At 47.9% G+C, this 25,365-nt stretch overlaps 1 protein-coding gene across 1 annotated transcript in view; it reads left to right on the forward strand.

Annotated features, from left to right (window-relative positions):
- brinp1 (bone morphogenetic protein/retinoic acid inducible neural-specific 1) overlaps positions 1 to 25,365 on the forward strand; it is a gene marked incomplete at its 3' end in the record, with an annotated part of 247,393 nt that overhangs the window by 198,534 nt on the left and 23,494 nt on the right. The window contains 2 exon segments of the mRNA XM_084324024.1: positions 12,359 to 12,595; positions 15,508 to 15,730. Of these exon segments, the coding sequence (XP_084180150.1) occupies positions 12,359 to 12,595; positions 15,508 to 15,730 (460 nt within the window).

Genomic DNA, 25,365 nt, shown 5'->3' on the forward strand with positions numbered 1-25,365 from the left:
CCTCCTGGGCACCTGATGAAATCTCTCTCCACTGACCCGGGGTCAGCTCTCAATTGGAAGTGGTCAATCAAGAGTGAGTTTCCACTTGGGCTCACGCCACCAGAAATGTGCTCTTTTCTTCTCCTCTGCGCCCCGCCCCTCTTCCACCAACTCTTCAACAGCAGCACCTGTGGTTTTCCAGTCCCTCTCTCTCTCTTCCTCGCTCTACCCTTCTCGCTCCCCACCTCTCTCTCTCTTTTTTCCCATTACTCCCTCTCTCTCTTTGCTGTGTTTTAAATTTTTGCCCTCCCCCTTCACTTTTGACAGCTCAATTAGCTAAACCGCTTTTTTGGTTTTGTTTTACAAGCACTTAATTTGTCCGTGGTGCGTTAACAGCCTCTAAAACAGGTGGCAACCTCCCGCCGGCAGCTCCAGATTGTGCGCCAATTTGCTCTTGAACCCCCCCCCCACACACAGTACTGGGATTCATGGTAGATTGTTGATTTTGGCAAAACTGTGTGGCACTAATGTAATCCTCCCCAAACACACCGGTAAGTGTCTAGAATGCAGAATGTGTAATTGTTATTATTATTATTATTATGATGATGATTATGATATGAAACCGGCTCCTCCGGTCTCTCTCTCTCTCTCTCTCTCTCTCTCTCTCACTCTCTCTTCTCATTTTGAAATAAGGATATTGGAAATCTTGACAATTTCATTGCACGTCGTACAGTCTCTGTTTATAGCCGCATTGTGAAATGGAAATGTCAGAGCTTGTCACACCCCGCTCCTCCTTCTCTCCGGGGCTCTCTTGTAAAACATGTGACTTCTGCAGGAGACCAGATAATGTGTGAACGTGTGTGTGTGTGTCCGTGTGGTAAACGTGAGACACCAGCGGAAGCTCCCACCACCGTGCTGCAGAGACACATGGCGCCACGTGACCGAACAGCTTGAGCACTGTGGCTGTGAAGAGCAGACACGGCCAACAACAAACATGTCTCCAATTACACTGTGAAACCGGATCCTCGCAAAGCAGAGCCGATGCAAAGAGATACATAACCTGCCGCCCCCCCCACGTGTGTGCCGCTCACACATGCACACCCACTCACCCTCACACTCATGCAGGCACACAGTATACATTGCGTACGGATGCTTCATTTATACCATTAATACTACTAAATCAAGAATCAAGAGGTTTATTTGTCACATACATACCAGGGGCATACAGTGAAATGCGGGGGACATACAGTGAAATGCGACAATAAAGCACCTAAAGCGCCATGATGGCAATTACAAAGACTTACTACTAAAAGTTGCCACTGCTCTGCCTGATAAATCAAACTTAGTTTCTGCTGTGAACTTGCGCTGGGGGGGGGGGGGGGGGGGGGCGAGTGTAATCACTGTTTCAGTATTGCCCCCAACTCAGCCTGTGTCGCTGTGTGTCCAGTGTTCAGCGGCGCTCAAACCACCGATGCTGCAACATGCAATTTCAACCCCCGCATGAGCCGATCAAGGGCCCTAAATTCCATGGCAATTTATATATGTAATTTCCTGCCTTCTGCCGCAGATCGCTCTTAATGTTTGTATGTACTGTATGTGTATATATATTGTTTTTTTTTGTAAACGCTCTCTCCCCTTCAAAATGCCGGATTAAACAGCCTTTTAGTGGCCGTGATACACTTTCATGGAAGATTTACTGTCATTTTGATATGCGATTGTGTTCAAACTTTCTAAGCAAAGCTAACTTTCAGCAATGTCATATGCAGCCATCCAATGCTCCGTGTGATCTCTTTAGAAACTATATTATTTTGTGCTATGGATGCTTCATATCCAGGTAAATACACACTTAAGTAAGTAAGTAAAATCACCTGGGTAGAGCAACAAGCAAGCAATGTTGATCACGGATTCAGGATTATCATTCACCGAAGGGAAAACAGTCCTGTAACTTCATGTGAGTATCGCATAGTAACGTCACAGCAAACACAATCATTTGATAGGAATATACAAGGAACAACATTTGTAAGATCTGTCTTGATACGTTTTGTTTCACTTACTATACACCCAAGTATCCCATAGGTCGTCCCATAGGCTGTCAATTTCAAAGACAACTTTGACAGATTCCCTCACAGACATATTAACATTCCATATTATTTGGATTCCTGTACAGAAACGTCGTAATGTAAGTTATTTTATCATTGAACATGTGATTACATTTTAGTAAATGATGCCTCATATGTACAGACATCCCCCCATCTCATGTAGTTAGGCCTTGTGAGCCCTTCTGGTGCAGACAGACACATGGACATGAGTGCACACAAAACAAATTTGCATGGTTGCAAATATTAGTTTCCTCCTCCACTGCTATATATATATTGTATATATATATATATATATATATATATATATATATATATATATATATATATATATATATATATATATATATATATATATATATATATATATATATATATATATATATATATATATTGTGGCAGATATCACCCCCCCTCTCATGGATATGTGAAGGATGGGAGATATTATTGCCACGGAAGGAGTAGAAACAAACAGTTCACCCACATCTCACGTGCACACATCCCAGACACACACACACACTACAAAGACACTAAGTTAGTCAGGAGTAAGTTGAGTGGAGGTGAGGTTGGAGTTGTGACATAGAGAGAGATTGAGATATTCAGAGTTGTGTAAGGTGAGAGGTAGTGAAAGGAGAGGTGAAGGCGAGAAGGTGTCCATTGTGTACTGGACCTTAGACTGGCTGAGAAACCCCCTTGTGTACTGACCCTGGACCGGACGGCAATCAATTTTTTAAGAGCCTGTTTTGTGTTTTTGACCATCGGACTGTATTACGACCATTATCTTGCCTATCAAACTGCCAAACTGCCCTTATTCAACAAATATTCGTATTGATTGATATTGCTCTTGTGTGGACATTCAAATTTGTTTGTATTTGAACCGTGGCGAGTCTGAAACCCACCAGGCTCGTCACAATATTATATATATATATATATTAGGGGTGTAAAGGTACACGTATCCGTACCGAACCATTTCAGTGTGTACCGTACCATACCGAACGGCTATGTACCGAACGAATACAATGGTATGTGTTACGGTTCAAGGTAGGAATTGAGTTCCAATTGTAGAAGGAAGAAGGAGACGGAGATGTGGTTGCTCTTCTCGAAATGTGTGTTCTTTTTATTATAAGAATCACCAGAGCAAGGATAGTGTAACGATAACAAAACAGACGCCAGGCGTCAACTGAGAATATACTTAAGATATACTTAAGGAAGATAACTAAATCATAACAACAGCGACAAGAGGTTCCAGCACTTGTCCTGTGGCCGACTGCCCGCAGGTACTGTTTGAAGATCCGAGAAAGAGACAGAGAACAGGAGATTACTATAGAGCCACATTCCTAACATACCACACGCAGCAATTAGTGACAGCAAACCAGAGGTGACAGTCAATCAGTGCAATAACATAGAACAGGGTGAAGTACTCCAGAAAGGCGGTAGGATTTCCAGTCCTAGAAGAGGACAGAAACCCAGAACATTACAGGTATACTAACGACCGAAAAAATAAATAACACACATCCTCCGTTCCTTGGTGCTGAGCCAAACTGTAAAAACAGTAGTACATAAAACAAAGCGTGTTTTAATTGTGACAAATAATAGCAGCAAGTAAGTACTTGAAAAAGACCGGAAGGGTCGAAACATTCTATCTGCTGCTATTATTTGTCACAATTAAAACACCTTGGAGCATCAAAAGTGAGTTGCGAGCCCCACTTTGTTTTATTTAACCACTAACGACCGCCCACCGGGGGCTGTTTTTTTTACAATTTTTTTTTTAGTTTTTTTACAAGTTGATTATTAATTTCAATATAGAATATTCGTTGACAGCCCTACAAGAACAATTAGTTACTGCACAATACATCACTCCTAAGTGGAACATGGAAAGCCAAACTTTCCCCCACTGTACCGAAAACCCGTACCGAACCGTGACTTCAAAACCGAGGTATGTACCGAACCATGGTTTTTGTGTACCGTTACCCGTTACACCCCTATATATATATATATATATACAGTATGAATAAGTGGGGTTCCTTCTGAAAGCTCCATGTTATATACAGTAATCTTGTATACACAGCCCTATCAGCAAAGTATCTATGTGCCACCCAGGTGCTATGATTCCAAAGAAGGGGTATGGAAATCCAATGAACTGTGGTAGCAGTAGTACTTTCACGATGTAAGGACAGGAAAAACACAGACGGGCGCTTTTGTACCACACAAAAAATTAAGTCAAGTGATTTAATTTAGCTTTTCGTTTGGGAGGGAAATATTAAAGTCAAGACGCGGTGGAGTTATTCCTATTCATTATGCCTCAAATGAGGTTGTAGATCAAACAAAATAATCTAGCCGCGGCAGCACTGTCTGACAACACAAGAAGGGCTGCTGGCTCATCGTGTGCTGACGACACTGAGGATAATCTACCCAGAACAGACATAGAAACGCTTTAGCCATTTAAATGCTAAGTAAGGCACATCCACGAACCGTAAAAAGCAAGGGGGGGGGGAAATGCTGCAGCATTCTTTGTGCGGCTCCAGTGGAATATGTTATTTTTCCGTCAAGGCCATTTGCTCGAACTCACACACACACGTCACCAGGGACCTAAAGAACTATATGCAAACAAATGGAAGGAGGATGAATAGCAACATTAGCTTCACTCCTGCTCTGCGCTCTGGAAGAGGAGGCCTCCTGTGCACCGAGCCAACACACCAAGTCTTAAGTCTTAAGCACCGCGTGCCCCAGCTTGATAAGGACGGACAGCGGGCGGGGCGGGACGGACTGGGCAGGCAGACTTCCAGGTTTGGAAGTCTTTGCCGTTGCCGACTGCAACAGTTAACCTCCAACGGTAATTTAACGGCCCGCATTGAAGTAATACACTTTATTGCACCGGTGGATTAAGTAATGATTATTTTGCGAATCTGCGGCCACACAATGGTCAGTTAATCTTTGATGAAACCATAGCTTATGAGGCGGAGCACGGCATCGCGGCGGGCAGTTGGCTTTGCCAAGGCGGTTATATACGCTGCACCCCGCGCTCCTCTCATCTATCACCGGGTAAAAATAGAACGCTGAGAAAGAGAGAGTCGGATAGAGAGTCGGAGAGAGAGAGAGAGAGAGAGAGAGAGAGAGAGAGAGAGAGAGAGAGAGAGAGACGGAGCGCGACGGCACAAAGTCACAGACGCCGGGACAGTTTTAAGCGTCGCCGTGGCCTCTGTTTTTAGCATTCATGGAGGCACGCGAGGAGCCCGTATGGGACGGACATGAGGGAAATTTCACAGTGCCTCTGATGTATGCAATCAGATTAACTGGCGTTTTGAGGCACTATTTATTTAGAGCGAGGCAGGCAGAGAGGTTGCAGGGAATTATGTGCACTGACAGAGCATGAAGTTGGAGGTGATCAAATGGGCTGCCAAGGAATTTCCGATATTCACCTTCCATTCCATCAGTGGCTCTTTAGGGACAGTACAGGTTGCACCCTAAGCGTTCCGCCCCGCTACTTCGCCATCTAATGGCTTTTTTTCCCTTCTTTTTTTTCAGCAAGAGAGAGTTACACAAAATATATAAATCCACATTTATCCCAGCTATACCGTGTATTATATATAGCATATGGTCACCAATCATTCTCAATGTCTCAACACGGAAACGCTATGAGCCCAGCGGCAGAAAGAGCTGCGGAAGTGATGAAGATAAATTCTTTTTTTTACTCGAATTAAATTTCTCATCACTTTCCTCCTGGGGGGCTCCTGGCTCTCTATCTCTCTCGCTCATTCTCCTGCCCCCCCCCCCCCCAACACTGCACTGACAAATGTTGCGAGACTCAATTTTATTGCATGCCTTGTTATTGCTACCGAGTGGGAGGGCAAGACATCAAATTACAAAATACTTGCAGCGAAGGGGTCGGAGAGAGGGTGAGGGAAGTAGTCGAGGGGGGGGCAGAGTGTGGGGGGCATGGAGGCAATAGGGATAAAGATAGTGATTGAAGGGGGGACAGAGAGTGAAAGGATGAGTGGGATGAACGAGGGAGCAGGAGTGCCGGAGTAGGAGTGAAGGTAATGAAGTGAGATAGAAGAAGAGAGCGAGAGAGAACGGGGGATAGAGGAGGAGAGAACAAAGAGAGAGAGAGAGAGAGAGAGAGAGAGAGAGAGAGAGAGAGAGAGAGAGAGAGAGAGAGAGAGAGAGATACTGACAGCGGCAAGCAGTGTGTCTCACTGTCCCAAGTGGCTCCTCCTGCAGTCCTCCCACCAGAAACACTGTAATGCCAGAAGAGAGAATAGGAGGAGAGGGGAAGGGAGGGAGGGAGGGGAGAGGAGGAGGACTGGAAGGTGGTGGTGGAGGGATGGAGGGAGAGGGAGGCGGAAGGAGGAGGACTGGAAGGTGGTGGTGGAGGGAGAGGGAGGGAGGAAGAGAGGGAGGGAGGCGGAAGGTGGAGGACTGGAAGGTGGTGGTGGAGGGAGGAGAGAGGAGGGAGGGAGGGAGGGAGGGAGGCGGAAGGTGGAGGACTGGAAGGTGGTGGTGGAGGGAGAGGGAGGAGAGGGAGGGAGGAGGCGGAATGAGGATGATGGGAAGGTGGTGGTGGAGGGAGGAAGAAAGGGAGAGAGGGGGTGGAGGAGGACTGGAAGGTGCTGGTGGAGAGAGAAAGGGATGGAGAGGGAGGGAGGGAGGTGGAAGAAGGTGGTGGATGGAGGGAGGAAGAGAGGGAGGGAGGAAGAGAGGGAGGAAGAGGGAGGGAGGGGGAAGGAGGAGGACTGGAAGGTGGTGGTGGAGGGAGGAAGAGAGGGAGGGAGGGAATATGAGGGAGGGGGGAGGAGAAGGACTGGAAGGTGGTGGTGGAGGGAGAGAGGGAGGGAGGGAGGAAGAGGGAGGGAGGGGGAAGGAGGAGGACTGGAAGGTGGTGGTGGATGGAGAGAGGGAGGGAGGGAGGAAGAGAGGGAGGGAGGGAATATGAGGGAGGGGGGAGGAGAAAGACTGGAAGGTGGTGGTGGAGGGAGAGAGGGAGGGAGTAAGAGAGGGAGTGAGGGAATATGAGGGAGGGGGGAGGAGAAGGACTGGAAGGTGGTGGTGGAGGGAGAGAGGGAGGGAGGGAGGAAGAGAGGGAGGGAGGGAATATGAGGGAGGGGGGAGGAGAAGGACTGGAAGGTGGTGGTGGAGGGAGAGAGGGAGGGAGGAAGAGATGGAGGGAGGGAATATGAGGGAGGGGGGAGGAGAAGGACTGGAAGGTGGTGGTGGAGGGAGAGAGGGAGGGAGGAAGAGAGGGAGGAAGAGGGAGGGAGGGGGAAGGAGGAGGACTGGAAGGTGGTGGTGGATGGAGAGAGGGAGGGAGGGAGGAAGAGAGGGAGGGAGGGAATATGAGGGAGGGGGAGGAGAAGGACTGGAAGGTGGTGATGGAGGGAGAGAGGGAGGGATGAAGAGAGGGAGGAAGAGGGAGGGAGGGGGAAGGAGAAGGACTGGAAGGTGGTGGTGGATGGAGAGAGGGAGGGAGGAAGAGAGGGAGGGAGGGAATATGAGGGAGGGGGAGGAGAAGGACTAGAAGGTGGTGGTGGAGGGAGAGAGGGAGGGAATATGAGGGAGGGGGGAGGAGGACTGGAAGGTGGTGGTGGATGGAGAGAGGGAGGGAGGAAGAGAGGGAGGGAGGGAATATGAGGGAGGGGGAGGAGAAGGACTAGAAGGTGGTGGTGGAGGGAGAGAGGGAGGGAGGAAGAGAGGGAGGGAATATGAGGGAGGGGGAAGGAGGAGGACTGGAAGGTGGTGGTGGAGGGAGGGAGGGAGGGAGGGCAGGAGGAGGAGGAGGACTGGAAGGTGGTGGTGGAGGGAGGGAGGGAGGGAGGGAGGAGGAGGACTGGAAGGTGGTGGTGCACGGAGGGAGGGCGGAGGAGGACTGGAAGGTGGTGGTGCAGGGAGGGAGGGAGGGAGGAGGAGGACTGGAAGGTGGTGGTGCAGGGAGGGAGGGAGGGAGGGAGGGAGGGAGGGAGGGAGGGAGGGAGGAGGAGGGCCAGCAAGCCACTCCGTGTTATTGTGCACCCGGCCGCTGGCACCGGCACTGTCAGCGAGCGCCGTCGATCCGTGAACTCGCCATCTGGATTCCCCCACAAATCACATTAAAGTTTCAGGCCCAGGAATACATCAAGCTAAATGAATATTGGCTCCGGGGGACCCGCAGACAGGGCCTGATGGAGGAGAGAGCCTCGGTGCAATCCAACTCTTTTGTGGTCAGATATGATCCCGTCCATCCCCTTCTCTCCCGCCTCCTCCCTTCCTTCTGTTCTCTCTCCCGCTCCGTCCCTCTTCGGATGAGGTGGACAGCGGGAGACGGACCGATCTCTCGGAGAGGAAGACAAAGGGACAAGGTTGCACGCGTGGGCGCGAGAGGCGGCGTCTATCTGTGCACTGAAACCACAATAGGTGGCGAATGAACGACAATGCTTTTTTCTTTCCTTTTTTTTTTACCGTATATAGTCGCCTCACGTTAGCACTGTAATTACCCCGACTGTGATTTGGTATGGATTGAAGATTATCTGGAGGCATATGACTTGATTGTTGTTTTCGGTAGGGTCTGCTTGCCAGTACTGTGTGTGGAACCTGCCAATTCGCTGATTGATGAACTTTGATGAGTTGCCCCTTTGAGATTAGGTTTCGTGTTCTAGGGCGCAGTGAAATCTTAAGACCTGTATTTGCTTTGAAGCCACCCCTGTTGGTTCTCCGGTTTAGCATTTCCTTTGTGGTTTTAATGATTTAATGAAGTGACGATACCGCCAGACACTGTGGCACGGTGTACTATGCTAAATTTAAGGATTGCCTCCCATTCCTTTTCAGCTGTATCGTATTGTTTTCGCTGAAACCGATGCCTATTTTTGCGAAAAAGAAAAAAATCGAATTGAACTGAATGAGGGCAAAGAAATTAATGCAGTCATTCATTCCTTCAATAACAACGTGTTGTGTTCTGGTTTCCTGTTGCATATTTTCCCGCCGAGCCGCTGTTTGTGCTTAAGTAAGAGATATTAAGGAAAATATTGCTTTTTGCTGTTTCGTACGGGGAGGCAAAATCTATTCTGTTATTTTCCAATCCAGTGGCTTGTCATGCCAGGGATTTATTTTCCCAGGTCCTGGACTGAGGAGAATAGGCTTTTACACTTAGCTGTCAGACCGTCAGTTCTATGAGATCCCATGGGTGAGATATGGGCGGCCTGGAAATCTGAAAAGTATAAATACCTTGTCAGTGGGAAGAGTGAAAAGGTACTTTGGTCCAACAGACTCACTAGATTGTCAGTGTTAGCTTAGTTCGCTTAATACTGTAGAGGCAATTACTTATTAGCGGCATGCTGTATCAGGCATGCACACTTAACACACACATAGGGATACACACATTCATTACATGTGCAACGACATAAATACACAGACACACACAGACCGATGCACGCACGCACAGACACACACACACACAGGGGAACAAAATGGCTGCTGTGTTAAATAAACCAAGACACAACAAGACAGCAGGCATCAATCACTGTTCTATTTTGTCACATCACTAGTGGCCCACTGGAGAAAGACGGCTCAAAGTCAAACACGGGGCAAACTTTTTGGAGCACATCCACTGAAAACACACATAAGCCCCTATAACATGCATCACAGATCTATCATCACAATCTGGGAAGGGCAACCGGCCGTACGTACCAACACGTTTCTCATTCTCTGTAACTTGTATTCCCACGGGCTGTGGGGGAAGAAAATCAAAAAGGAAAACCTGACATTAAGTTTCCCTGTCAAACGGTTAAGTATACCATTACTCATACCATGCTGTTGTTGGGCTGATATACGCTGACAGCGAAACGACGATGCTCAATTTTCTTTTTGTCACAGAGCTCGCTTTAATCACACAAAAAAAAGTGATACGGTGATGTCATGTGTGACTCATTGGGGAGAGCTTGAATGACGTGTGTCCGCTTAGCTGGAAGCAGGTTTCTGAGTGGAGGGCTAAGGGATACATCCGTCCCCCTTCCACATGATGCGGGCAGCGAGCAGCATTAGTGAAGAGCCGGCACTTTTGGCTCCATTCACTCAAATAGTTTTTCCAATTGGACTGATTTGCACTCCATGTGCTGGAGTGTGGGGCTACACATTAACCCCCCGAGGCTCTCCAACATGCTTGTAGGAGCTATTTGATGGTTTTTGTGCTTAGTTTGTAGTTTGTTAAGTTCATCACTGGGTGGCAGCACGGAGCACTGGGTGGCAGCACGGAGTGCATAGGTTTTGAATAAAGGCACAGGTGTATGCTATGTCAATCAAGGTATCTAGGTATGGGTGACGGAGAGATCTCACGGTTTTTACCACATGAACACACGCACGTACCCTCGCTCGGTTTAAATATTAGTAACAGCATTATGAAGTAATTATTGTTTGACTCATCACTTGTATTATGCTAAATACTTGAATTAAATGGGAACTTCACCCAACGGCAGGTGACACAGACTCGACAATGTGTATTTTCTAAATTGCGCGTCAAGGACGAGGCATCCCCGCACCCAACGGAGCGTCTACAGGACATCAGGATAGTCGCTACAATGCTACTGGGAACTCTTGCTACCATCAGTCTCTACAGATTAAAGATTTTAATTTCACGAGTTCAACCCTTACAATGACAACAGACACAAAGGATAGGTTTAACGAATTCCATTGGAATCAATCGTTTATTAGCAATGATGCGACAGCCTGATGCAGGCGGCTTGGGGAGGATGCACATGGAGCCGTGCGCTCCTGGGCAGGTGCGCTCAGTGGGGATTGGATGAGGGAAGGGAAAGCAAAGGGGACCTTTCATAAGAGCAATGGTAAATGGACTGCATTTATATAGCACTTTTATCCAAAGTGCTTTACAACTTCACTCACACATTCACATGCCGGTCTAAACCATGCAAGGTGCCAACCTGCTCAACGGGAGCAGTTAGAGGTTAAATGTATTGCTCAAGGAGCTGGGAACCTTCAGATTGTCTTCAGATTCAGACTGGGGCTCCACAGGGGACTGTTCTCGCTCCGTTCCTGTTCACCCTCTACACGGCAGACTTCACTTACAACTCTGAGTCTTGCCACGTCCAAAAATACTTGGACGACACAGCGATTGTGGCGTGTGTGAAGAAGGGACAGGAGGGAGAGTACAGGGACCAGGTGGGAGCCTTCAGCGACTGGAGCAAACGGAACGGCCTTCTCCTGAACGCAACAAAGACCAAGGAGATGATACTGGACTTCCGCAGGTCGAAACCACCTCTGCAACCAGTCAGCATACGGGGAAACAACATTGCGACGGTGCAGACATACAAATATTTAGGTGTGCACCTTGACGATAAGCTGGCTTGGGCTGCAAACGCGGAAGCGTTCTACAAGAAAGGACAGAGCCGGCTGTTCTTCCTTAGGAGGCTCAGGTCTTTTAATGTGTGTGGGGAAATGTTGTTCATGTTCTATCAGGCAGTGGTGGCAAGTGTGCCCCTCTATGCCGCTGTCTGCTGGGGTGGTAATACCACGGCCAGGGATACCAGGCGGCTGGATAAGCTGGTGAAAAAGGCTGGCTCAGTGGTGGGGAGGAGACTGGACCCACACACCCTGGTGGGGCAGAGCAGCAGTCGCAGCGGAAGGCTAATCTCCCTGCACTTACGGACTGAGCGGCATAGGAGGTCCTTTGTCCCCACTGCCATCAGACTGTACAACAGCGTAATATAGTGCGGGGGACCTTGACCTCTGACCCACACACCTGTTTTTACACCTGTTTTTATATACGGTTTTTCATACACCTGTTTTTTACACACTTGTTTTATACACCTGCTTTTATCTCATCACCCTCTTATTGATATTGATAGATATGATTTAATTGAATTTTATCATGTGCTTATTTTTTATTCATGATGCAGACATAACGTGAAACAACTGAATGAGAACTGTCAATGTCTGTATACTGTGTGAGCTGCGAGATACCCTGAATTTCCCCAAGGGGATTAATAAAGTATCTATCTATCTATCTATTACCAGAAGACCGCTCTACCTACTGAGCCACTGTTCACACTATTCACTCTTTTTTATAAAAAAAAAAAAAAAAAAAATTATACTATTCATAAGAGCTATATAAATGTGACTCGGCACAGTCAAACCCGGCTTGTTAAAGCCCATCACGATTCCTCAAAAAAGGCTAAATGTCGCGAAATTCTGAAATAGTTCGAAAACAAGATATTGGAAATTTTTTGTGCTTTGAAATCATCTCTCTATCTGTCTACTTATTTGCTTAAAATTCAATACGACTTGTCTCCTGTGTTCCCCAGGACTCCAGGTCATCTTCCCGGAGTATCTGCAGGAGAAGTTCGTCCAGTCGGCTCTGAGCTACATCATGTGTAACGGCGAGGGAGAGTATGTGTGCCACAGCAGCCAGTGCATCTGCCAGTGTTCCGAGGAATACCCCCAGTGCAACTGTCCCATCACCGACATCCAGATCATGGAGAACACGCTGCTCGGGATGTCCGAGTCCTGGGCCACCTCTTACAAGGACTTCGAGAACTCTGGTGAGCAGGGGATAACCGTGTGGGGGTGTAGAGTGACCCTGTTATCATGTCAGGTGTACGATCTCTGAGCGTCTGAGAGTAGACCTTTGAAGGATGAAACATTGATTGTAATTTGTCTTGGTGAGTGCACAGGTAAACAGCAATCAAACACATTACAAGCAGTACGATAAATATTCATCAGCATAGACGTGGAAAGAATACACAAAGTAAGCAAATAAACTAAATAGGCATACAGATGCATAATAAAGTGTCTGGGAGTATGTTTAGTTTTCAAGAGGTCCCTAGGGGGTGCGGTTTATCGGGGAGATCATAGCCTGAACAGATTGGAAGGGTTGATTGTTCAGGTGCTTTAGGTTTGTATATTTCACATAGTTATGTGGATGTATACTGTGTCCTGTCGGTTTCCTTTCGGCTCCTGTGTCAACCGGACAGACGCTTCAAATCGGCCGCACTTCGGTGGCTCATCAGCGATAGTTTCGGCGTCTGGTCTATTTTCTCTGCGTGCCGCGAGCGCCTCCACATGTGATTAGATCGGAGGAGCAGAATCTCTTGTTGACCACCGAAGAGACTCCGTGAACAGCCGGGCTCCTGCTCGTGCAGGAACTGACTGCTGGTGGCAATGACTGTTGGCGGCACTTCCAATTCAGACGTGATGACCTTTTAGGTTACGGTAAAGACATTACAGTTACGGTCTATAGACACACAACATAGCATAGCAAACGGTGGTTATGGACGAGGTCTCAGCTCCTTATCATAACTTGCATAATGGAGTTCAAGCTTTAGCGAGAGTCCTTTAAGCAAGGCTACTCTCTGATCCGTTGTCAAATAGCAAACCGCACATAGATTGCCACGCAAACGGTGTCCAATATCGCCACGCAAACAGCCATATAACGGTATATCCGAGCGTTAATTCAATCCGTCAGCTGGCCTTTTATGTGAGGCGGGCGTGTTGTCATTTTACAACAGTCACCTTCGACAGAACACACAGCGGATAAAGCCTTTCGTGTTAACTTTCGCGGGAGCCAATCTGCAATAAATTGGGTTTATGCATTATTCAGGGCCCCATTTGGCACACCTTCTGTTTTAGGAAGAGGCAACACTGGGGCTGTTAATCATAACAGTCGATTCCTTTACCTTACTGCCAGGTTTCGGTAGAGGTTTGAATGTCGAGGCTAGAGGGGATCCGTTGTCAGGTGGTGAGATAGGGGGAATTATTATGGACTCTATTGATACAGTACTTGTAGGATGGTTTGGTTTATGCATTTATCTCTTGAAATGTGTGTGTGGGGGGGTATATCCATGTCAGTGTTGTCTGTAGTGTGTGTGTGTGTGTGTGTGTGTGTGTGTGTGTGTGTGTGTGTGTGTGTGTGTGTGTGTGTGTGTGTGTGTGTGTGTGTGTGTGTGTCCAATCTGTACAGCATTATTTCATACTGTGAGCATAATATTAAGTCATCATGCTAGATTCCATTTCTGTTGCTCCAGTTGATGACCTAAATAGCTTACACACACACACACATACACATACAACACTGCTATGCACATACACACACGCACGCACGCACGCACGCACGCACACACACACACACACACACACACACACACACACACACACACACACACACACACACACACACACACACACACACACACACACATACACATGCACACACACACACACACACGTACGTGTGCACGTACATGCAGGAGTAGGTAGAAGGGCAATCATCTCCTGCTGATCAAGTAAGAAAAAAAAAAGAAAAAAAAAGGCAGAGATATTCCCCAAAGAAAGTGCCCAATATCTACCTGGCAAGGCACCATGCTTATATATTATTAAAACGTTATAAAAGTGGCCAAATAAAACCTGACAGCCATCTATAAATATATGATGTATCACGGAGGACAGGTCGGAGTCTCTCTGAAGGTCAGGTACGGCACTGAGAACCGTCCATGATGAGTTCCTTTAAAAACCCAACACCCAAATAAAAAAACGGAATTCACTCTGATGTTTTTCAGATACATTAAAGTACATCAAGTACATTGTGTCGAGACTCAGTGGGGACAGTTTTAATTATAGATCAGAAACATTTTCTTTGGGAGTCAGTTACTTTGTCCCTTAATCTCTTTTATCTCAAAGTTGACCTTTTTCTCCGGTACCTTTCCCACTTCCTCTGTTCCACCCACCCTCTCCCTCATTTCTCTCTTTCTTGCTCTCTCTCTCTCTCTCTCTCTCTCTCTCTCTCTCGCTCTCTCTCTCTCTCTCTATCTCTCTCTCTCTCTCTCTCTCTCTCTCTCTCTCTCTCTCTCTCTCTCTCTCTCTCTCTCTCTCTCTCTCTCTCGCTCTCATTTAACACCACCTACACATTCAAACCCTTTCAAACTACCCATTCCACACTTGCACCCCTCTTCTCTTCTGCTTGTCCACCTCCATTTCCTGCTTTTATCTTCCCTCTGTTTCTATCGCTTCTCTCTTTGCTCTCTTTTCCTTTCATACGTCTCTTTCTGCTCTGATCTCCTTTTCTCCATTTCAACCTATCTCTCTCCACCCTCCATCCCTCCTTCCCACCTGCCCTCCCTCCTTATTTCCCTCCCTTCTTCCCTCCTTTCCACCCTCCTTCTGTCATTATCTCCCTCATTCTCCACCATCCCTCCTTCCTCCCTCTCTCGCCACCCTCCATCTCTCCATCCATGCTCCCTACTTCCCTTCCTCCCCCCAATCTCGCCCCCCATCTCTCTCCACCCTCCCTCCATCGCTCTCTCTCCACCCTCCTTCCCTCCCTCCCTCTTTGTCTCTTACCTTCCACCCTCCTTCCCTCCCTCCCTCTCTCTCCACCCTCCCTCCTTCACTCCCTCCCTCTCTCTCTCCACCCTGCCTCTATCTCTCCACCCTCCCTCCCTCTCTCTGTGTCCATCAGATGAGTTCAAGTCCTTCCTGAAGCGGTTGCCCTCCACGCATTTCCTCCCCATCGGCAGTGTGCACCTCCTCTGGGGCAGCGACTGGGACCTCCAGGCCCGCTACCGGCTTCTCCAGAGCTCCCTGGAGACCCAGCGGCTCAAGATACAGCGTACCGCCCGCAGGTTCTTCGGCCTCAGCATCCGTTGTCACCACAACCCAAACCACCAGATGCCTAGGGAGAGGTAGGCAGAGAGGAGGATAACAAACTAAAGAGGGGAAAATCAGCAGTGGTAGCGTTTCCGCTGGCGCCTGCCCGAGTCTGAGATGTGGCTGTTGTTTTCCTATCAGAACCAAGCGCGCCAAGATCCTATTCTCCATAGATTCCCGGCTGTTGATTTTCTGTTTAATGTCCGCGCTTGATGAGTTTGTTTGTGGCATCGAAAACGAAAAACCAAGAAAACAAAAACACAGACACAGCAGAGGTGAACTGTTGTCCTCGAAAGAGCGGTTACTGGTACATCATTGTGGAAGTGAGCTTCGTCTTCCCCCTGAGACGGTGTCGGAAGGTTCATTGTCCGTGCCGCTCTCTCTCGGGGATCGAACTTGGAACGGTGTCATCCGCTATATATCTTAACCTCTTCCAACCGACGGGACCGGTACCGGTCCCAAAATGACATCACGTCATAAATCAATCTCTCCAGACTGTTTGACAAAAGTATCGTTTTTTTTGTCAAACGTATTCAAGTGTAAACATCATAACTACCGTAATTCCTCTAATAGTAACCCCGGCTTGTATTTGTTTCAACTGTAGCGGGTACCAGGCTTGTATTAGGAGGAGGCCTGTATAAGAGGGAGGCCTATATTTCAAATTTTCAAACGGATCATAATGAATAAATCAACATTTTGTGTCAGTTTGAACCCAGTAAAATGTACTGGGTTCATTTATTGAAACCAAGTACTGTATGAAATAGTAAACAGTGCAATTACAGGTGGTCACTGGTCATTTCAACGTTTTCAAAGTGAAATCAAGTAACTAGCTCAGTATGCAGCTCAGTATATTAGTAACCCGGCTTGTATTAGGAGGCCGGCTTATAATTGCTTAGCTCAAGAGCGCACCCGGCCATTAATAGAGACCCGGCTTGTATTTGAGACCCGGTTACTATTAGAGGAATTACGGTATGTTACAACAGCAGTTATAATGTATATTAGCATCAATATGTTAGTTTACCAATAGGTTAAAGTGTTATTAGATAGATTTTCATTTTCATTTTGGTCTTGTTTACTTCGCGAAAGTCGACCATTTTGGAAAATTTGAACGTCGGGAGCCCAGAGCCTTATTTTCTGAAAATCTGCCTAAAATACACACCTAAGTAAATGGAATATTGCTCCACTTCTACAAGGTCCATTTACATATTCTTGGTATCAAGGGACATATATGGACCTCAGTGAATGTATTCCCAGTGAAAGAAATATTGTGTCTATTACTAGGCTTGCTTAAATTGCGATGAAACAAAGGAGAATATGAATTATGATTTTTCTTTGCATCTTTGACAGTGAATAACACCATGCTAATAATGACCAGACATGAAAAACTGCCAGTGATCTCGTTCAGTACCTTCTTGAGATCATGTGTACAATACAGTAGATACAGTACTGAATTATCCCATCCGGACCAATGCAATTTGAAATATTATAGAATATAGAATAGCAGGCTTATAAATGACCTTATTATAGCCAATTCACACATTTATGGATTGTGCCAAATCTTATATTTCAAATGGCAGAGTTCAATTTGGATTTAGTATCACCAGGCGTGCATAAGAACAGATAATGAAATATGCTGTGTACAGTAGCTTTTAAATTTGTATCAGAGTGTAACCGTTTTGAAACTAATTTCAAATCTAATTATTGCTACATGCTAAAAATAGGGAAGAGAAACTAACTGCACTTCAATATATGTCAATAACGTTAAGTGTTTTGGTTTATTATCCCGAATAATAAGAGCTATTAAAAAAATGCATACAGAAGTATGAAGCTTGAAACCCCATAGAGGCTTTTGGGAAGTGTCATTCAGAAAAATTCCAACGCAAAAAACTGCAATTCCCGACATTCAGATTTTCCAAAATGGTCGCCTCTCACGAAGTAAACAAGACCAAAATGAAAAGGAAAATCTATCTAATAACACTTTAACCTATTGGTAAACTAACGTATTGATTATAACACATTATAAATGCTGTTGTGACATGGTTATGATGTTTATACTTGAATACGTTTGAAAAATAAAACAATACTTTTGTCAAACAGTCTGGAGAGATTGATTTATGACGTGATGTTAAAGGAACACGCCAACATTTTGGGAAATTAGCTTACCGTCTTCTCCAGAGAGAGACAAGACGATAGATACCAGTTTCCTCTCTGTGCGTTCAGTAGAAAGCTATCTGGCTCCATTTTAGCCTAGCTTAGCACAATGAATGGAAGCGGACATGGCCGGTTAGTCTTCGGGAGAGGTGTTAGTTGGACAATGCCTATGCTAATCGGCCATGTCCGAGAAGACGATAAGCTAATTTCCCAAAATGTTGGTGTGTTCTTTTAACTCACTGTTCTGCTGTTTGTGTCCATCAAGTGAGAGGCTTGCATTTGCCCAGTGCCCATCCCGAGATCTCTCTCTCTCTCACATTTCACAAATTAGAAAGTGGGAAGAAAGGAAATGTAACAGTGTGACTTTTCCGGGCAGGTCAGCGCACAATCTGCAGAGAGCTCGGTGACAGACTGTGGAGCCAGCTCTGCCTGAAATGCACTCTGGTAATTTTGCCCCATACCGCTCCCATCTATTCTGAGAAATATCAGAAAACACTTTATCAAAATAGCATGGTACCAGTAAGTAGCCTCCCAGCAGATGAAATAACCCCTAATGTTATTCAGACTGCGTTAGCGGTGTCAGCATGTGAGCGAAAACAGAGAAAATCTGTAAAATATTAATTTGTGTGGTTTGAAAACGTGCAGCTGTCAACCGTCGCTAAGGTGGAGGGAGCACACCCACGCTTGGATGTGAGAGTTGGCTAAGGTTTGTTCAGAAGTGCTATCAAATAGCTGCACTGCACACTCCGCGCTCCACGAAACTCGCATCAAGAAAGCATGATGATGATGACACTGGTGTTGTTTGTGCTTGTGTGTGACTTGTCTGTGCACTCAGATAGAGTTTATCAGTGCCATCACCATCGAAGCAAGTGCATGTCTCTGTGTGTGTGTGTTGGCTTGGCCCCATGTGGCCTGGGTTCACATCAGGGTTGTAGCAGGATTCTTTATTAAAGGTGTCCAATGGAGTTTTTGTCCACTAGTTGATGAAATCAGCGCTATAACGCGCAGTAGGAAAAAAGGGTCATCAAAGATTGTGTATCACGTGTTATTTTTGCACATGCACACCGCGAGCACTGGGGTGACGTAGAACACAAAAACAAGTGGACTGGAGGCATGTAAACATGCCCTTGTGCTTCAAATTGATTGGACTATATGACCTTCCTCGAAAGCGAAACAGCCTGTCAATCACAGGGACTCATTACACCTTCACCAAAACTGAAAGTGATGGGATATAAACATTGTGATAGCAAAGAAAATGGAAAAAGTGGACTTTGCAAAGGTTATATGAGGTAGGAAATGTATTCAGTGTGTATACTGTAGAACAGCAGTAGAACATTCTGTCTATTTGGGTGGACATATTAATATAAACAAAGGGGAGCTGTTTCCAGGAAAACTCTGTTGTTCAGTATTCAGTATTTCACAAGGACAGGGAGGTACAACAGAGTGTTTGAATGTTTACAGCTATTAGCTAAATTCGATCAACTAACTGGCTGCGCTGGTTATTAAGCTACACTGTAGCAGCCATCCTGCACTGATATGAAAGTCCTTTCTCTCAACACTTTTTAATTTACACCCTAGCCGGGAGAGTTTATTAGCATAAACAAGTGAATATATATTACCATTTTTATTCTTCCCTTCATCATAATAACTACCATCTGAACCTCCTCATAAATCCCTGTAATAGTTTTAGCCCAGTTACAGAACCCAAGTGCTATCTATTTTTTAATGGATCATTAGATTGGATTCATAACGGCACACAAGGACCAAGGGCATCTTCTCACCTAAGTCAGTTTGAATGGGCCTAGTTTCCATTGCAGACCGACAAACCAAGCATGTGTTATGAACAAAGCAATGTGATTGTGCAGGTCAGTGGTATTTGACAACATATTTAGTCATATTTAAACAGTTCTACTTTGACTTGCTAAAATGTACACAAAGTACTATTTAGTAATATGACATTTCAACACATAAAAAGCAACAATACTATACTGATACGCGTGTGAGAACATTTTGAGAAATATTGATGAATGTCAACAAAAACGAACCGCCCAAGGTTACGAATGAACTGCTCAAGGGTTCACTTGGAAATGGATCGATACCACACATGCAGGCGAACCAGTTAATGGTGTGAATCCCAGTTTGATTGGTGTTTTCATACCTCCCCCAAAACAAAACAAATCAAGGAAAGACATGCTCCAGGGTTCCATTCAACCATAAACAAAGCAGAACATATAAAGATAAAAAAGGAAAGGAAGGAGGAACACGTTTCCGACTTAGATTATGTCCAAAGAGGAGGAAGTTGTAGAACCAAGTTAGCAAGAGATGGAAGAATAGTTCTATGTCGTTATGGCTTGCTCAGCACCTGTCTGCACTGTACTTCACTTCGTGCACGAGCACTGAATAAAAAATTCCACCATGTACCTTTACATCCCAACATCCGTCTGACCACACCCCCTTCCGCTTACCTTCATAAGCAGGTGTGTGGTCACCTACTCGCCTCCTTCTTCACTTTCACCACAAGGAAGTGCCTTCGGTAGATCCCCACTTGACGAGGTTGTTAGCTGAAGAAAGTTGAGACGTGTTTACATTGTGCTTATTTTTTTCTTCTCTCATAAATATTCAATAGAAAAATCTAAGTCATAATGTCTACTTCGGAGAGTCGCAGAGTCACTCTCCATCAGCGGTTCTCCATTTCCGCCTCCGTCGTGCGTCCTGGTGCAGGGCTGTTGCCTCTCTCGTGGTTGGCAGCCACGCCCGGTAGGCGTCCGATGGGTAGTTTGCCTCTCCAAGGAGCTGGTGCACCGGTGCCGTCGCCTCTGCGATGGCCTGGTCCTGGCTCTGGTTCCTCTGCTTCCGGGGAATCGTCCGCTGTTGAGCGGCCGGTTCCTTTGGTTCCCGAGGATTTGAGACGCAAACTTTTTGCGTCTGCTTGCTCCCGTCGCAAGATGGTGGCTTGCAGACGCGAACGGCCTGGGTTTGGTGAGTTGCTGGAGCCCAGTGAGGATGCGTCGGTCTCTACCTGCCCGATGGAAACAGAGGATTACATGGTAGAGGCGGACGGGTTCTTATTTGAAGGCCCGGTGGAGACATGTATCCCGCCCGTCCAGGTAACACTGGAGGGGGGTGAAATGTCTCCTTGGGGCGCCTTGTTTGAAGATGTTGGAGAAGAACCTCTGACTCGTCGGCAGGATGCCCTACTATCAGCCACATCGGAGTGTGGCTCCTTGACCAGTAGAAGCCTGCTGTATGTGAGGGATGCGGGCTCGGTGGAGGAAAGTCTGCAGGGGGAACTGCGGGCTTTGTTTCCCGAGCTTATGGCGGTGGCGGCAGTCGCAAACGGCGTGCCGCTGCCGCAGCCACTGCCTGTTCCTGTCCCTGATGATCTAATAGGTCATCTCTGGCAGCGTCGCCCGGTGAGAGGGGTGGACGTTGTCTACCCATTTTTCCCCTCAATGGGGGCCTATGTTCGTCGGGGCCAGGTGGTGTCCCACATCATTGGCCTCACCCCCGCCTACGTACAAGTTACGCGGGTGGCGGGTTTGGTCGAAGGTATGAGAGAGGGCGTGCCACGGCTTGATAGGCCGATGGCCGCGCTCCTCTGTCCGGAGGTGGTGTGGGAGCCGTTACGCAAGCCGGTTCCTCAAGGGAAATCAGCGAGGCGGTTGGCTTACTGGAGCGACCAGTCATTTATCGCCGGAACACAATCTCTGGCTGCCGCGTCTTAACATCGCGCAGCTGGCAAGATTCATGTCCGGGATATTGACGGGCGGCATGGAGCTGAGTGATGTACAACATGACCAGCTCACCCAGTCGGCAGGAGCTATCCTGCATCTGACTCAGCCGCAGGCCATAGCCGCTGGGAAAGTGCGCGCCCTGGCAACTCTAACCCAGCGCCACCTTTGGCTGGAGCAGGCCCGTGTGCCGGAGAAGAAGAGGATTCCACTTCTGACGGCACCCCTCTCCGATGCTGGACTGTTCGGGAAGGCCCTGCAGTTGATGACCTCGACGTGCAGAGAAATGCAGGAGGAGCACTCCGTGCTCCAACCTCATTTTCCCCCTCCCGACATCGCCGGTGGAGTCAGACGGCTGCCACGTCGTCGAGCTTCCTCCGCCGTGGCTGCTGCTGCTACCACCGCCACTGCTGGCCCTTCGAAGAAGGCCAGGAGGAGAGAGGGCGCCGCCGCTGCAGCCGGCCCATCTGCGCCTGGAGGAGACGGCAGGGATCGTCGTGACCAGCCGCCGATTGTCTACCATCCCTCCGGGGCTCCCCGGGGTAGCAAATCCCGAGCGGCTCGAGGCGGCAGGCGCCGCTACACCCAGTGACTTTTTTCCCTGCGGTCCCCTCTGTTTACCCCTCCCCGGCCCTCTCATATACTTTTGTTCAGAAATAAAAAGTCCCCTCTAAAGGGGGACTGTATTTTTTGTTAACAAACTGTGTGTTTCTTCACCAAACATGATGAGGTTGCAAAGTGTGTATCTTCACTAGTATGCATTGATAGGAGGGTTATGTTCGTGTTATGAGCTTAAGCAAGGTCTGCAGCCTACACTCGGTTATAGAAAGGTTTTCTACCTCGGCCTGAGACTCCACATGCAGGTAGAGGCTAGTTGTATGGTCTGTTGCTTACACAAGTAATGTTGAGCTACAACACTGTTGTGTTAGTTGCAGTAATGCTCGTATGAACACGTACCACGGCCCAGCCGTTTCGCTCTCTCTATCAGTGTTTTCTATGTACAACATGGATGCGGGTGTAGGATTCACACACACATGCGACTTGGTTTTGTTGTTATCTGTGGGTAGCGTGCATTGTATTAGCTTGCGCTATTTCATTAGCATTCTACCAAAGGTATCATATGCTAAAGTTGTTGTTGTGTACAGAGGGGAAGGGCTTGTGAGGGGGTACCGAATAAACCCCTCCTTCCTTCTTCTGATTGGTCAGGGGGGTTTTACTCATCTCCTGTCAAGCCAGTCAGGGCCAAGCCGTTAGGCGACTTGGCAGGGAGGGGGGGGGGGGGGGGGAAGGGTTGCCCTGACTCTGCTTTTATTAACAGGCGTTGAGTGTTGGGTTTCCCCCCGTCATAGCACACGTCACTACGCACGTTGCTATTTGACGATGGCTTCCGTGAGTTAGATCTGTACGTACGATCTGTTGTCAAAGTGTCGGGATAGAGCGTAGGACTTACGGGTCCACTGCGCTCGATTTATGTGTAACTTGAGTTGGTTGGTCACATGACTCAGAGTTACCATGGCTTTTTCATTCTATGACTCACGTGGGAAGACTCTCTGGGGAATTTCAGTCTAAAATCCTCTGTGGTAGGGGTGACTGGATGTAAAAATGTGAACAGTTTTTACCCTCAACTGTGTCAAATGGGATTCATGTCAGTTGGTGCTTCCTTCTTTTTAAATAAAAGAGTGTGGAGTATAGGAAGCACCACACCCCTCTTGTCGTTTCTCCCAGGCGCCTTGGGGATTCAATGAAGGGTCTAAATAGCCTATTCATTGATGTGGTTGTGTCCCGACGCATGCATCGTGCTAGCTCGGGGTGTTTCTGTTAAGAATCATGCGGGTAGCTAGTACGCCTTGGTTGCTTGTTGTTAAAATGGCGTTTTTATAAAGCAACTGGGATGGAGGTTTTGTCCTCTTCCGAGAACCTGTTACTGGTTCTCAACGGATTCTCGTTCATATCTGGGGGATGATAACGGAATGGATCTGAACATAGGTAGAGGGCTCTCACGCCCTTGGGGTGGGCCACCGAGCGCGGTTCACACCGGCCCGTCTGGGTGGCGCCCTCTTTTCATGTTTTAGATCAACACGCATATCTGCCCCTTCTCCTGGAGTAGGCATGTCAGCGTAGTTAGGGCACGGGACTGGTTCTGGTCACGCTGGTCCAGGTCAGTTAACCCGTTTGTCCGCCGGGGATGCAGATCTGCTGTTCTGGTACCCTGAGGGACTTGGGCTTTTTTCAGGGGGAAAAAGGCCGGGTCGGCCCGGGGCGTCACAAGGTTAGGCGTTATGGAGACCCTTGTTGGGTACTCTTTTGTACCTGGCACTATCATAAGGGGCTGGTTCTCTTCTCCGCACCTCTCTCACGCATGGCGGAGAGAGGGCTGTTGGGGTGGTCTTCTGGACCTCCTCTGGTAACCATGTGTGCTTCCCGAGCCGCCGGGCCCGGTCCGAAGTAAAGTTTTGTTGATACCGTAGACCTGGGATAACCCCCTTTTTCTTGAGGGGTTATAGGAACAACCACCGCATATGGTAACAACAGGGTGGTTGATTCCCTGGTGTGTTGGAGCAGTGTCAACTCCCGGGTTGTCCGGTTGAGTGTGCCCCTGCACGTTCATGACGTCTGCCAATCATGTCAGCCTTCTCTGCCTTGACCCCTCTGGGTGGTTTTTTTTTTATGGAGGCTTCGTCATGGTGGTCAACAACGCCAGCATCCGCCCCTTCCGCCGGGAGGGCTGTTTTCAGCTGACTTCTTTGGCGCCTGTCTCGTCCGCAGTGCTCCAGGCTCAGGTTACAGCCTGTTGCCTGGTTTCCCCGGTACGCTGCCTGCTTCCGTTGGTTAACCTTTTGAGTGCTTACAGCCATGCTGACTGCCTGTTCTGCAGGGTCAGTATGCCAGGCAGTGTGCTATTGGGGGGAAAGGGCTCGCTCTTGGAGGGGCCTTATCCGAATACGCTGGCGATGTGGGGGGTGGTGTCACTAAGTGACCACCTGGTGGGGTCTTGATGCCTGGCGTCATTGACCACTCCGGGCCGCCTTTTTTCAGGGGATCCAGTCCCTTCAGTGGGTCTGGGTCTTCCTTCGCGCTCCGCTGCTACGGCCTTGCCACGGGGTTGGGTTTGCTCTTGACCCCGTGATTTTGGGGGCAGTAACGAGGTTGTTCCTTCGTTCGTTCCCGGGTGGCATGCGGGTTGTGCGTGTGTGTAGTCGTGGGGTCAAGCCATGGTCTGCTCACCCTGTGCGTTGGGTTGCTTGAGTGCCTCTTCGCACGGTCGGATCCGTCGCCCTCCCGTGAACCTCCAATAGGGGGGGTATCCTCCATTAGGGAGGGTCGGGGGGGCTCGGTCCTCCCTGGTCTGATGGTTGTGGGGGGCCTCAGCGGGGTACATTTGTCGGGCTATGGCTCCCGCTCAGCCCCTGTTGCAGACAGGTGCTGAGCAAGCCATAACTACATAGAACAAAGGGTTATGTATATAACCCAGTTCTATGAGTTATGGTGCGCTCAGCACCTGGACGCCGCTGCGGCCCTTGATCTCGCCTTGTGGTGAAAGTTTGGGAAGGAGGCGAGTAGGTGACCACACACCTGCGTATGAAGGTAAGCGGAAGGGGGTGTGGTCAGACGGTTGTTGGGATGTAAAGGTACATGGTGGAATTTCTTATTCAGTGCTCGTGCACGAAGTGAAGTACAGTGCAGACAGGTGCTGAGCGCACCATAACTCATAGAACTGGGTTATATACATAACCCTTCGTTATTGCTCATGCTGACTTCATTGTCTTGCTTCGCCTATTGGATGGCTC

This window comes from Notolepis coatsorum (assembly GCF_963971535.1).
Source record: "Notolepis coatsorum genome assembly, chromosome: 11".
NCBI lineage: Eukaryota > Metazoa > Chordata > Actinopteri > Aulopiformes > Paralepididae > Notolepis > Notolepis coatsorum.